Here is a 14,399-nt window from a genome sequence, read left to right on the forward strand (position 1 = left end):
TGATGATTTAAGTCAGGCTTCAGTACCATGATGAAGCTGGCACTGACTCGTTGAATTGCTGTCTGAGGCATCGGTAGGTCTCGTATCAGGAGTATTCTGCTATTATTCCAATTGAAGTAAGACTTGAGAAGATTTTAATTTTAAACAGCTTTAATTATTTTAGATCAGGTTGGGAATTGAGGTACTTGAAGTATCAGAGTAGGAGATTTGAATGTGATCTTTTCACCTTTGGAATTTGGGTTTGAATTCATCCTAGACCGATAGGCTAGAAAGAAAAAGACTTATGTTTATACAGTGCCTCAGATGTCCCTGGGATATCCTAAAGCACCTCACAGCCAGTAAATTACTTACGAGGTACAATTATTGTTATGCAGACAAACGTGGCGGCCAATTTACAGATAGCAAGGTCCCACAAACAGCACTGAGGGAAATGACCAGTTAATCTGTTTTGGCAGCATTGATTGAGGGATGAAAGATGGCTGGGACACTGGGAGAAGTCCCTGTTCTACAAAAAGTGCCATGGGATCCTTCCCATCCGTCTGAACAGGTAGACGGGGCCTCGGTTTACCGCGCCATCCAAACGACAAAACAGACCCCCCCCCCCTACCAACAGGAAGATGAGCTGACCATTCCGAACCGAGCACTTAGTGCCTACATACGCACAGCACCAAACTGTTCAGACTTTGGCACAAACTGGTATTAAACTGTCAGACTCACTTAGTGAAGACACAAAGATAGCTGGTGTGGGAAGTGGAAAAATTCACATTGATGCAGTGAGGGGTTGAGAGCCTAAGATTGGGGGGTGAGACACATTGTTGGGACAAAGTAGAAGGAATTTTGTTCTGCAACTAGGCACACTATACCTTATATGGGAGCGCATTGATGTTGATACTTGATAAGCACAAAGCTCACCCAAAACTATAAATTAAAAAGAGAAGTATTTGTGTATTTAAAGTAATTTTTGAGCTCACTGGTGACTCAATAAGTGTATCATGTGCTGACCGCAGGGTCCCAGGTTCTGTCCCTGGTCTGTGCTAAGTTAGTTGGTCTCAACCGGGGCAGCAGTAATGGGTACTACCATTGGCCGGAGTGCCCGTGGGTTAGGGAGGGGAAATTCAGCCGGGGGTTTCTGCTCCTGTTTGTTGCCTGGTTACTTCTGCTGGAAAGTGCGCAGGCAGTAAAGGCCAGGAGAGAACCCACTCTTGTTTGCGATGCCCTTTGGATGAGTACTCTGCCGACACTCTTTGTTCAGGCTCCCACATGATGAAAGACCACTTGGACAAAGTGTCAGAGGGCTATTGGCGCAGGTGCGTCTGTAGCCTGGCACGAATCGACGAGGCAGAAATGCGCCTTGGGCAGTACCGCAAAACAGGCGTTAGTGCATCGGCCGGCTGTTAATACCCTGTCCCGATATTCAGTCTCATTGACGTCAATGGAGCTGAATATCTGATGGAGAGTATAACAGGCGGTCATGTGCTAACGACCATTTTGCGGCATTGCCCGAGATGGATTTTTGTCCCTGGCATCTTTAGGAGAGGAGGGAGGAAAAAGGGAGTGTCATTTTTGAACTGTATGATTCTAAGAAGCCGGGTTTGTTCTCCTTAGAGCAGAGAAGGTTAAGGGGAGATTTAATAGATTGAAATTTAGGAAGGGTTTTGATAGAGTAAATAAGGAGAAACTGTTTCCACTGACGGGTGGGTGGGTAGCCAGAGGACGCAGATTTAAAATAATTGGCAAAAGAATCAGAGGGGAGATTGAAGAAACTTTTTTATGCAGCAACTTATGATGATCTGGAATGCACTGTCTGAGAGGGTGATGGAAGCAGATTCAATTGTAACTTTCAAAAGGGTATCGGTTATATACGTGAAAAAGAAAATTTGCATTGATATGGGGAAAGAGCAGGGGTGTGGGACTAATTGGATAGCGCTTTCAAAGAGATGGGCCGAATGGCCGCCTACTGTACTCTATGACTTATCCTTAAATATATGATGACACAGTGGGAATCTTTTTCAATTGAAAACTGCAAGTATTGCATTGATGCTTCAGCAATATAGAAAAGTCTTGAATCACTTCCCAGTTTATGTAGCGTTGGCTGTTCCCAGCTTGTGCACTGTTGGGAACATTTCAATTGACCTCCTTGACCCTAAGTTAGGGAGGGCCAAACTGAGCAGGCTTCACACACCTGATCACTATCCAGTGACCCCCTACTAGAAGTGCTTGTGTGTTAATATTTCGATAGGACAGGATTGGCCTCGACTATAATGGACCCCCTCCCCACAGCCAAATAGCCTGCCAACACTTGCTGTCTAGGCTCAGCTGTGAAGACTGACCACTTGTGCAAGGTACCAGAGGGCTGCCGTCTCTGTGGAAGTGTGTCTCAGTGTGACTTAGTGTCTTCAGGACTGGAGGGAGGGGGAAATTTGGCACAAAAATGAAGAAAAGAAAAAAGAAATTGCAGTTACATCTGATTGAAATATTGGGAATAAAACTGATCGAAATATTGGGAATAAACCTGATTGAATCATTGGGAATAAACCTGATTCCAGGTGAGCAGTTGCATTGTATAATATCTGGATACCAGTAACTATCCGTAAGTGCCAAACAAACAATTACAGTCATCCTCTGTATATCGTTTCGAGAACCATAACTCGTTGCTTTGGGAGTTAGAAAATACTGGCCTGAAGTCTAATAGACAAGTGGACAATATTTGCACCATGTAACACTGCAGTAATTTATTTGCTCCATTAATTGCAGTGCGTGTATTTACACAGCTTGCTGCTTCTCAAAGTTGACGAAGGCGGCAGTACAATACATTGGACCTCCGCGAATAATGCTTTCAAGCACTGTGTCTAACTATCCCTATCCCCAAAGCTATAGATGTGCTCGGAATATAGATGTGCCCCTGTATTTATATCCACAGAGAGTATACTTGACTCGTGGGTTTCCACAAATTTGTTTTATTCACTATTTGCAAGTTAATTAAAGAAAAGACTGGCCCAAATGTCAGTGGGTAAATGCATTGTATGTTAAGGTGCTGAATCCCACAGATCAGGAGGGCCCCACGATCTATGATCTATGCTGATTCAGCTGATTTTAACTGGGCGGTCGTGTGGTGCAACAGTGGCCACTGCACCCCATGGTTTAGGGAGGGTAAAGTCGATCAGGATTCTCGTTCCTAGCCGATATTCAGCGGGGTAGACGTTCGTCATCACCGCCTGATGTAGAACCCACTGGATTCCCATTCCATTGACACCTCAGTGACTCCTGTCTGAAGCTGGGGAAGCCTGTTTGTGTCGATGTTAGATGGGGCTAGGGTATGGACTCAGCTCGATGTCCATCCACGGTGGAAAAACTTGGCCAAGTCGCTGTTTTAGATACACAAGTGAAGAATGAAACCGTATCCCGGCATGAGTGAGTGAGCACCTCTAGAAAAATGAGGGAGAAGCAAAATATGTGAACGATACGTTACCGGTGCATGTAAGTTATTTTAGCTTCTGTCTAATTTCAGAGTGTGGAGCACCGGGTCTTGTCTCGAGACCCATCCGCAGATCTTGAGTACAAACAGATCGACTCGGGAATGTCGTCTCCAAACACCACCATCTCGTCGCAGCAGCAGGCCAGGTTTGACATGGGATCACCGTCCAGCACAATGTCCAACTACGACTCGTGCCACTCGAGCCAATCTAGTACGAGAGAGAAGAGGAGTAACCCGCAGGGGCAGGGCCAAGGACAAGGGCTCGGACAAGGTGTTGATCAGTTCTGTGTCGCGGTACTTGATTGCTCCTGTTGATCGGACTAATCCCTGACGCCTCTCACTGCAGTCATAAGGCTGCCAGTGACAACAGGCTCCCTAGAATGCGCTGGCCCAGAATTTGCTGGGAAAGTAACAGCGCACGCCGTTATTGGTGTGTTCATAACCCAGCAATTTGTGGCGAGGAAGAGATACCCCGTGAGCTTCGAATCGCCACAAGTTACTGGGCGATTTGCACCGCTCCACTGTTAGCCTCGCACAAACGGCAGCTCGCCCTCAACCTCCCCGTGAGTATCAAGAGATTGCTGCATTTGTGCAGTAAATACAAATTACATTCACCACAGAAAGTTAGGGCTGGTACTTAACAATGTAAGGACCCCTTTAATGGGATTTATGTTCCTGCAATGCCACTCAAACCTCAGAGGCCCAGAAAGGGACCAGTTGAAACTGTGGAGTCTCACTCCTGCAGGTAGTAAATTGTTCTTAGAAGTTTTTCTTTGTTACCATCTCAAATTAAAGTTTTTAAATAAATTGCGGAGTCACTGCTGCAAGGTTGGCCCTGTGTACTTTCTGGAGTCTTCTAGAAAATTTGCTCTCTCTTTCTTAATTTCTTTATGTATGCAGGAGATGGCTGTGTCTTTATCACACATCGAATCATACAGCACAGTGACCCTCTTCCTGCCAGTGGAAACAGTCTCTCCTTATTTACTTTATCAAAACCCTTCAATATTTTGAACACCTCTATTAAATCTCTCCTAAACCTTCTCTGCAGTAACCTCCTCCAGCCCTGCAACCTACCGAGATCTCTGCGCTCCTCCAATTCTGGTCTCTTGCACATCCCCAGTTTTAATCGCTTCACCATTGGCGGCCGTGCCTTCAGCTGCCTAGGCCCAAAGCTCTGGAATTCTCTCCCTAAACCTCCGCCTTTCGACCTCTCTCTACTCCTTTAAGTTGCCCCTTAAAACCTACCTCTTTGACCAAGCTTTTGCTCACCTGTCCTAATATCTCCATTGAGGCTCGCTGCCAAATTTTGCCTGATAACGTTCCTGTGAAGTGCCTTAGAATGTTTTACTACGTTAAAGGCGCTATATAAATGCAACAATGTTGTTGTCACTCTAAGGAGAACAATCCCAGCTTCTCTAATCTCTCCACATAACTGAAGTCCCTCATCCCTGGTCCCATTCTAGTAAATCTCCTCCGCACCCTCTCCAAGGCCATTTATAAGTCGGATAGAGTGCACTTTCCACATGTGACATTTGTTACTGTCCCTTTTAATAAACTACATATTTGAATGTTACAGTTAGTGTATACAATTGTATATTGCTTAAAAATCCTACAATTCATCTGTGATTACACCAGAGTCAATGCAATGGAATCCCAATAGCTCTGTTAGTGATATGGAACTGAATATTTACTTCAAATGTGTCTTGTACCACACATTATAGTTATAGAAACTTTGTGGCTGGTTTGTTTCAAGTTATGTGCTTCAGTGCTTGATCAGTGTCAGCTATGGCTCTAGTGGGTGTCACTCTTGCCTCTGAATCTGAAGGTTGTAGGTTCAAGTCCCACTCCAAAGCACATAAATCTCAGCTGATACTCCAATGCGGTACTCAGGGAGTGCTGGACTGTTAGTAGTTGCTGTCTTTTGGATGAGATGTTAAACTGAGGCTCTAGGTGGACATGAAAGATCAAATGGTACTATTCGATGAAGAGCAGCGGAGTTCTCCCCAGTGTCCTGGTCAAAATTTATCCCTCAACCAACATCACTAAAACAGATTATCTGGTCATTATCTCATTGCTGTTTGTGGGATCTTGCTGTGTGAAAACTGGCTGCTGTGTTTCCTGCATTACAACAGTGACTACACTTCAAAGTACTTCATTGGCTGTAAGGTGTTTTGGGACGTCCTGAGGTTGTGAAAGGTGCTATATAAACTCAAATCTGTCTTTCTTTCTATCCTTGTCATGCCTGGTACCACATTATTGTGATTAACTATTTGCACAAAACGTGAATTTGTGGCAATTAAGCCAACTCCAAAAATAATCATCCCACTGACTGGGCGGTAGTATTACCCCAGAAATGCCGATTCCAGCCAATGGCCATTAAAGAGTTAACAAGCACCAGTGAAGAAGTATTCTTGGAGTTGAACCTTGTTCTCTTGTGTCCTCTCATGCACGTTAGATTTGTACGAAAGGAAGAACACATTTGGGATAATTGAAATCAGTTGACAAAGACTGTTGAAAATGTCCCTCTGAAAGGCTGGCCCACCGTATAGCACTACAAATACCTGCAAAAAACATCACGTGCGCAGTTGCTGCTGAGGTTGGGTTAGTGAGGGTCTAGTTCCATCTAGTGGTGGTATGAAAATTTACAAGCTCTGTCATTCTCTCTTTGGGTAGTTGCCTCATGTTAATTCAAAGTTGTTTTGCGCTCGAAAACAATTTGAATGATCCAGCATGAATTGAATGATTTTATTAAATTAGCACAAGAGGCTTTTTTTGAACTGTTTACATTCAAATTAACAGCTATTTTGAACGAAACAACATTGAATTAAGGTGTCACCACTTCTAACTATCATAGTAGGTACAGCACGGGAGGAGGCCATTCGGCCCATCGTGCCTGTGCCGGCTCTTTGAAAGAGCTATCCAATTAGTCCCATTCCCCTGCTCTTTCCCCATAGCTCTGTAAATTTTTTCCCTTCAAGTATTTATCTAATCGCCTTTTGAAAGTTACTATTGAATCTGCTTCCACCACCCTTTCAGGCAGTGCATTCCAGATCATTACAACTCGCTGTTTCCTCATGTCGCCTCTGGCTCTTTTGCCGATCACCTTAAATCTGTGTCCTCTGGTTACTGACCCTCCTGCCATTGGAAACAGTTTCTCCTTATTTACTCTGTCAAAACCATTCATGATTTTGAACACCTCAATCAAATCTCCCCTTAACCTTCTCTGTTCTAAAGAGAACAATCCCAGCTTCTCCAATCTTTCCACATAACTGAAGTCCCTCATCCCTGGTACCATTCTAGTAAATCTCTTCTGCACTCTCTCTAAGGCCTTGACATCCTTCCTAAGGTGTAGTGCCCAGAATTGAACACAATACTATATTATTTCAAAACATTCAAGTTTTACCCTGTATCATTCTTGCAAATGTTAAGGGTGTACATACAAATCGAGTAATTTCCATTCACATTCTCTTCCAGAGTGGATATGGGCAATTCAGTATTCAAGGGGAAAAAATTACAGGGCTATGGGGAAAAAGGCAGAAGAATGGGACTAATTGGATAGCTCTTTCAAAGAGCCGGCACAGGCACGATGGACTGAATGGCCTCCTTCTGTGCTGTATGATTCCAGGATTCTAAGTAGTGCTATCAGATTGAGTCCAGTGCCTTCAGGATTCATTCTGATCGGACGCCCAGCCATATCTTTCCTCTTCTGGTTTATCGACCCTCACATTTACTATCTAAAAATTTGTAAAGCTGATGAGAGTTGTAAAGCTGAACGGAACTTTGAATAAGGGTGGCGACTGATCTCTCAAATCTTGCGCTGTGCTTTAGTGTACCAGAAATGTTCAATTATTAAACAGGAAATGTATTAATCTGAAAGCCGTATCAATGTCGTAAAGGGAGTTTTGTTTCCGATTTTCCTTGCTGGCTTTCTTCCCTTATCTCTCCTCTCCTGAAGATAGTGATTTGTGCTGGGGTCTGGTTCCACGATCAGTCTCAGCTCACACCTCCCTTATTCAGATATTGATGGGTGAGTATCAGCCGTTGAGAGGAAATCACAATCAGCCCTGTACTACCCTCGCCTGTTGTCCACATGTACAAGTCCAGCATGGCATGCTGGATTGCAACTAATAGCAGGAACCCTGATTGATTTTTCTATGCCTCCCCCCTCCTTTCCATGGTCAGGGGACACTGAGGCCAATTGTTCACCTTTACAGCCAATGTATCTGAGACCGACTAACTTGGCACCGATCTGGGATCTTCCTCGTCTCACAGATCAGACAGAATTGCTTTAAGTGGGAGACTCGCGTGCTCTCAGTGGCATCTTTCTCATCCCTGTGTTATACAGAAAGAAAAGAAAGACTTGCATTTATATAGTGCCGTCCACCACCTCCGGGCGCCCCAAAGTGCTTTACAACCAGTGAAGTACGTTTGAAGTGTGGTCACTGTTGTAATGTAGGGAAATGCGACAGCCAATTAGTGCACAGTAAGGTCCCACAAACAGCTATGAGATAATGACCAGATAATCTGTTTTAGTGATGTTGGCTGAAGGATAAACATTGGCCAGGACACCGGGGAGAACGCCCCTGCTCTTTTTTGAATAGTGTAATGGGATCTTTTATGTTCACCTGAGAGGGCAGATGGGGCCTCGTATCAAAGTCTCATCCAAAAGACAGCGCCTCTGACAGTGCAGCGCTCCCTCAGTACTGCACTGAGGTGTCAGCCTAGATTCCATGCTCAAATCTTGGAGTGGGACTATGAACCCATGATCTATCTGACTCAGAGGCAAAGAGTGTTACCACTGAGCCAAGGCAGTTTGAGAGGCAATCAGGGAGCAGATTGAACAACAATTGGGAGTGCTACTAATGTCACATCAGAGGGAGTTCTACGCAAAATGTCTGCTCCGAGAGTGCCTCAAATTGGTATTATTAACACAGAACAAAGAAAGATTGAGGGACAGCAGCAAATGTACTGAGGTATCACTTGTAATGTTTCAAGCTACATGGCAATTAAGATGAATGTGCATCACTCTTAATAGTTGAGATAAATACAGTCGGTGATTTCCATTTGCAATAGAAGCTTTAACTAAAAAAATTCTCATTCTTGTTTTCAAATTCCTCCATGGCCCCGTCCCTCCCTATCTCTGTAACCTCCTCCAGCCCTAGAACCCTCCAAGATCTCGGTGCTCCTCCAATTCTTTCCTCATGAGCAGCCCCGATTTTAATCGCTCCACCATTGGCGGCCGTGCCTTCAGCTGCCTAGGCCCTAAGCTCTAGAACTCCCACTCTAATCCTCTCAGCCTCTCTACCTCTCTTTCCTCCATTAAGTGGAGATGCCGGTGATGGACTGGAGTGGACAAATGTAAGGAATCTTACAACACCAGGTTATAGTCCAACAATTTTATTTTAAAATCACAAGCTTTCGGAGATTATCTCCTTCGTCAGGTGAGTGAATGAATAAGAGGTTCTCAAATCGCATATCTTATATTAGGCTGGGACACCATCACACCAATCAAAAGGTGTCGTTGGTGTTCAGACAGGTTAGCCACGGAAAACAGTAGATCCCAGTATGCTGAATACACATTGTGTCAAATTATAATTTCTCTCTGTCTGTGTAATTTGACACAATATATATTCAGTGTACTGGGACCTACTGTTTTCCGTGGCTAACCTGTCTGAACACCAACGACACCTTTGATTGGTGTGATGGTGTCCCAGCCTAATATAAGATATGCGATTTGAGAACCTCTTATTCATTCACTCACCTGACGAAGGGGATAATCTCCGAAAGCTTGTGATTTTAAAATAAAATTGTTGGACTATAACCTGGTATTGTGAGATTCCTTACATTTGTCCTCCATTAAGATGCAGCTTAAAACCTACCTCTTTGACCAAGCGTTTGGTCACCTATCCTAATATTTACTTACGTGGCTCGGTGCCAAATTTTGTTTGATGACGCTCCTATGAAGCGCCTTGGGACGTTTTACTACATTAAAGGCGCTATGTAAATGTAAGTTGTTGTATTTTGTTTTTCCATTAACTTGATTCTGATTTGAAACCCTTGTTCACAGGGTCAACGGCTATTACAGACATGGACACGTACATGGACATGTTGAACCCGGAGGTGAGCCCGCGGAGAAACAAGGCAGCCGGAGACGAGGCTCCTCCACCACCCCCCACCTTCCCTGCCCCTCCTCCGCCGGTGACCTCTGACCCCCCGCCGCCACCCCCCAGCTACCCAGCACCAACCCCCCCGGAGGCACAGCCTTCCGCGGAAATGTACATGCACGTGAAGAGTAACCTTCGACATATTGACAATGAAGCGCCAAAAAAACACGAGGTGAGGAGTCTATATTCGTTAATATGGCACCCAGACATCAAAGCATCTCTTGACAGAAATAAGTTGTGTCTAACTGAGTAAGCAGGAAGTTTGCACACTTTATATGACAGATGATGCAGGTAGCAGGTTAAGAGTTAACACAGGCTGCAATTAAACTTAACCTTTTACAGTCTGTTACTATCCCTTTTTTTAACCTATTTAAGACTTTTACAAAATATGAAGTACGAGATAATTCTCTTAACAAGAAATATGAATACAGAATCAGCTCTAAAACCAATCACAGAATCGAAACATTAAACTGAAGAGAGGAGCTCCTTGCAACAAAAATACCCGAGGAATTAGATGCCTTTGGGAGACTGGCTTGAATAATTGTCTGCGGATGATGTCGCCCGAGGGGCAGCATGTAGGTGAGGAAGAGGAGGGTGTCCAGGGATAGATCCTTGGGGGAATGCAGAGGTAATGGTGCGGGGATAGGAAGAGAAACCACTGCAGGAGATGCCCTGGCTGCAATCAGATAGGTAAGAATGGAAGCAAGTGAGGGCAGTGCCACCGGACAACGGAAAGAGGCATTGGAGAAGGAAGGTGTGCCCCCGCCACAGCTCTGAAATGGCCCTAATCATAGTCGCAAATGAGACCCTCTGTAACAGCAACTATGGTGCTTTACCGATCCCTTTAACCTCTGCAGCTTTTCACACAGCTGTAACCTCCTCCAGCCCTAAAACCCTCCAAGATCTAGGTGCTCCTGGAGGAAACCTGATTGGAAAGATTCAAACAGAGTGTTTTGGGAAAGATGGGCATGGATTTGAGAGGTGACAACACATTCAAGGACTTTGGAGAAGAAAGGGAGGTTGGAGATGGGGGTGGTATTTTGCAAGGACAGAGGGGTCAAGGGTGAGATTTTTGAGGAGGGGGGTGATGATGGTGGTTTTGAAAGGGAGGGACACATATCCTGAGGGGAGGAAACCATTTACAATGTTAACTCGCGTGGGGGGGGGGATCAGGAATGGAAGTTGAGTGGTCAACAGTTTAGTGGGAATGGAAGGGAGCAGGAGGTGGCTCTCATGGACCAGATGAGCTCTGAGAGGGCATGAGGGGAGATGAGAGAGATGCAGCTTCAGATCTAGGGCAAGGCGGATCCTGGAGGAGTTTTTTGCTCGATGGGCAAGGGGAAGCAGCAGAGGCAGCTGAAAGCATGGTCTCAACCTCAGTGACAAAGAAGTCCATGAGCTCCTTGCACGTTATTGGAAATGTGATGGAGGGAGCAGGGAAGAGGGGCTTTAAAGATGATCCTGGAGTAGTGGGTGGCCCTGGCAGAGGAAAATGGGGCTGATAGCACTTGATGTGGTCCAGCCAGGCCTGGTGATGGATGGCTAAACCGGTCATGCGCCAGACACACTAAAGTCTGTCTCCCCTTGAGGGAGAAAAGATTGGGGACATACTGGGGAATCGAGGAGGGGGAGAGTAAAGGCTTTGCTGGGAATAAGGGCATCAAGGTGAAGGTGAGAGACCAGTTGAGCAAAAGTATTATGGAGAATGGAAGGCCAAAGGGAAGAGAGTTGAGAGTTTGAAAGGGCTGTTGTAAATATCTGTGCATCTACCCAAATACGTCAACCCATACACCAATTTATGCCATCGAACCCAACCACAATTGCCAGGTTTTAATTCTGGTTTAATAAATAAAGCTAATCCTGTCCTAAATAAATACTCCTAACCCTGTCTGGGATTACGCTAGTGACAAGTAGCTTCCATGAAATCAGTCACTGAGCGCGTTTCGTTTGGTTAATTGAAATACAAGATTTGCACATCCGCAGTTGCCGACCAGGTAAACAATGTAGAATGGAGCACAATACAAACTGCCATTACCTCAGCACACATTATTCACAGGGCAACACAGGGTGACTCGGGTAAACAGAAATCAAAATCAATTTACTCTTTGGATAGAACCTGATGGTTGCCGGGAGTGATGTTAAATGGCGTTGGAGAAATTGTATGCAATTTATAGCCTGGAAATTACTACAGCCAGTACTAGAATCATAGGATCTTACAGCACAGGAGGAGGCCATTCGGCCCATGGTGCCTGTGCCGGCTCTTTGAAAGATCTATCTAATTAGTCCCACTCCCCTGCTCTTTCCCCATAGCCCTGCAAATTTTTCCTTTTTAAGTATTTATCCAACTCCCTTTTGAAAGTTACTATTGAATCTGCTTCCACCGCCCTTTCAGGCAGTGCATTCCAGATCATAACAACTAGTGGACAAACACTTAATGCATTCAGATGACATTCCTCACTCTGCCGTTTTAATGCTAGCAGTAATCCATTTATTCTAAATCCATTAAAACAGCGGATACAGGAATGCCACAGATGCATTAATGTTCATCTGTAACTTCTAGGCTTCTATGTACTTAAACCACATCATAAGAGGCTCCATAATTACAAAACTTTGGCTCCAGCAGACTCTTTCGCTGGTCCTCACTAGAGTATTCCATTATTGTTCGTGGTGGAACGTGACTCTCAATAAGAAGGAACCCTAATCAGACTATTTACTTGGTTGTACTTTGGCTAAGTCCATAACTACAACATCAACAACAACTTGCATTTATATAGCGCCTTTAACGTAGTAAAACATCCCAAGGTGCATCACAGGAGCGATTATCAAACAAAATTTGACACCGAGTCATTTAAGGAGATAGGACAAGTGACCAAAAGCTTGGTTGAAGAGATAGGTTTAAAGGAGCGTCTTTAGCAGGAGAGAGAGGCGGAGAGGTTTAGGGAGGGAATTCCAGAGCTTGGGGCCGAGGCAGCTTAAGGCACGGCCGCCAACGATGGTGCGATGAAAATCGGGGATGTGCGTGAAGCCAGAATTGGAGGAGCGCAGAGATCTCGGAAAGTTGTGGGGCTGGAGGAGGTTACAGAGATAGGGAGGCCATGGAGGGATTTGAAAACAAGGATGAGAATTTTACAATCGAGGTGTTGCTGGACGGGGAGCCAACCAGACCAAAGACAAGATAGGAAGTAGGGCTCCATTGAAATCTCAGCAGGAACTCTCCTCTTGGTTGCTCCTAGTTGAAAATCATAGGTTTGGGTGTAGAATTTCCTGATAGGTGCTCCCAGTGTGCTCCAAGATGCTGAAGTGGGAAATCCCGGCCCATATTTTAAGTCCTGATGTTTGCTTTACGAGTGGTGAAACTTTAAAGAAAGAAAGACTCCCTTTTATATAGCACCTTCCATGACCTTAGGACGTCCCAAAGCACTTTACAGCCAATCAAGTATTTTTGAAGTCACTGTTGTAATGTAGGAAATGCGGCAGCTGATTTGTGCACAGCAAGATCCCGCAAACAGCAATGAGATAATGACCAGATAATCTGGTGGTGGTAAGGGCTGGTCCCTCATGATAACAAAATTATGGAGCATGCCATAAAACCCAGTGTTCCATTATCTTTTTTATGTCCTTATCCAGTTGAGGTGCTGCTTTTAATATATTAATTTTTAAAATTCAAATGTACTAACTCACACTTATTGACATTGGATTCCATATTAACTTTTTTATCCATTCCACCGTCTTATCAACATCCCCTTGTAACTCCCATTGGTATTCAAATTTATTTACTATTCCTCCTATTTTAGAATAATCAGCAGATTTGGACACCACTCCCTGTAACCTTTTATCCAAATAATTGCCAACACTGGATGCTGTGGTCTAACAGGCACCAGGACTGGCCTTTATAAAAGGCGGGTGAGGCAGGGACATGGCAAAGCACATCCCCAAGGACATTTCCACCTCCATCTACCCCAAATCCACCAGAAAAATGGCCAAGGCCAAGGCCATTTTATCTTTCTGCACACTGATCTCAGTCATTTTTTATTAGACCGAATGGAAAGTGGAATGGTCAATATATAGAGAGGTGGGGGGAATTAATCTTCAGATTGATCCTGGAATGGGCCAGTTCAGATCAATTCAGCTCAGGAATTCAGTTTGATGCTGAGGCTTAGTTAGAGTTGCCAGCTGATTGGGTAAATTCCTGGAGGTTTCATCACATGACCTTCCGCCTCAAACCGTCCCGCCCCGCCCCCACCCCCCCACTCCCGCCATTGGTCCATCCTCCGGGTGCACTGCCTTCCCACGGCCAATTGGAAAGGGTACAGACTCTTTTGTTACCCAAATGGATTAATCTTGACCGTCGGTCAAACAGTCTTTTTTATTAACCCCCATCTCCAAAATTTTTACAATTAATAAATGAAAATGTTCAACGAAAATGAAAAAAAAACACAATTTCTTTTAATGCCCCTATGATTTTTTTTCCCCTGGGTTTGGTCACAGCAGTGTCCTGGAAATTAATCCTCAATTCCTGGAGACTCCAGGACAATCCTGGAGGGTTGGCAACCCCAGGCCTTGTGCATCATTAAACCTAGGCTGTGAATTTCCTCAGGGCTTTGCCCAGACCGTCACAGTTCCTTTACGCCTGTACATGGTTGCGGAGTTGGGGTGACGGTGCAGGAGAAGACTATTTGCCCCCTCCCCCTGTACATTCAGTCAGGTAACTGCCCTGGAAAAGGAAGTGACTTAGCAAAATATGTTGTTACGTTGCAATT

The 14,399-nt window shown here is 44.7% G+C and overlaps 1 protein-coding gene across 1 annotated transcript in view; it reads left to right on the forward strand.

Annotated features, from left to right (window-relative positions):
• The window catches only part of espn (espin), a 132,313-nt gene that overhangs the window by 40,394 nt on the left and 77,520 nt on the right, over positions 1-14,399 (forward strand). Inside the window, exons 6-7 of the mRNA XM_067970279.1 lie at positions 3,509-3,746; positions 9,543-9,811. Coding sequence (XP_067826380.1) covers positions 3,509-3,746; positions 9,543-9,811 — 507 coding nt within the window. The remainder of the gene's footprint in view (positions 1-3,508; positions 3,747-9,542; positions 9,812-14,399) is intronic.

This window comes from Heptranchias perlo, chromosome 32 (assembly GCF_035084215.1).
Source record: "Heptranchias perlo isolate sHepPer1 chromosome 32, sHepPer1.hap1, whole genome shotgun sequence".
Taxonomy (NCBI): Eukaryota; Metazoa; Chordata; class Chondrichthyes; order Hexanchiformes; family Hexanchidae; genus Heptranchias; species Heptranchias perlo.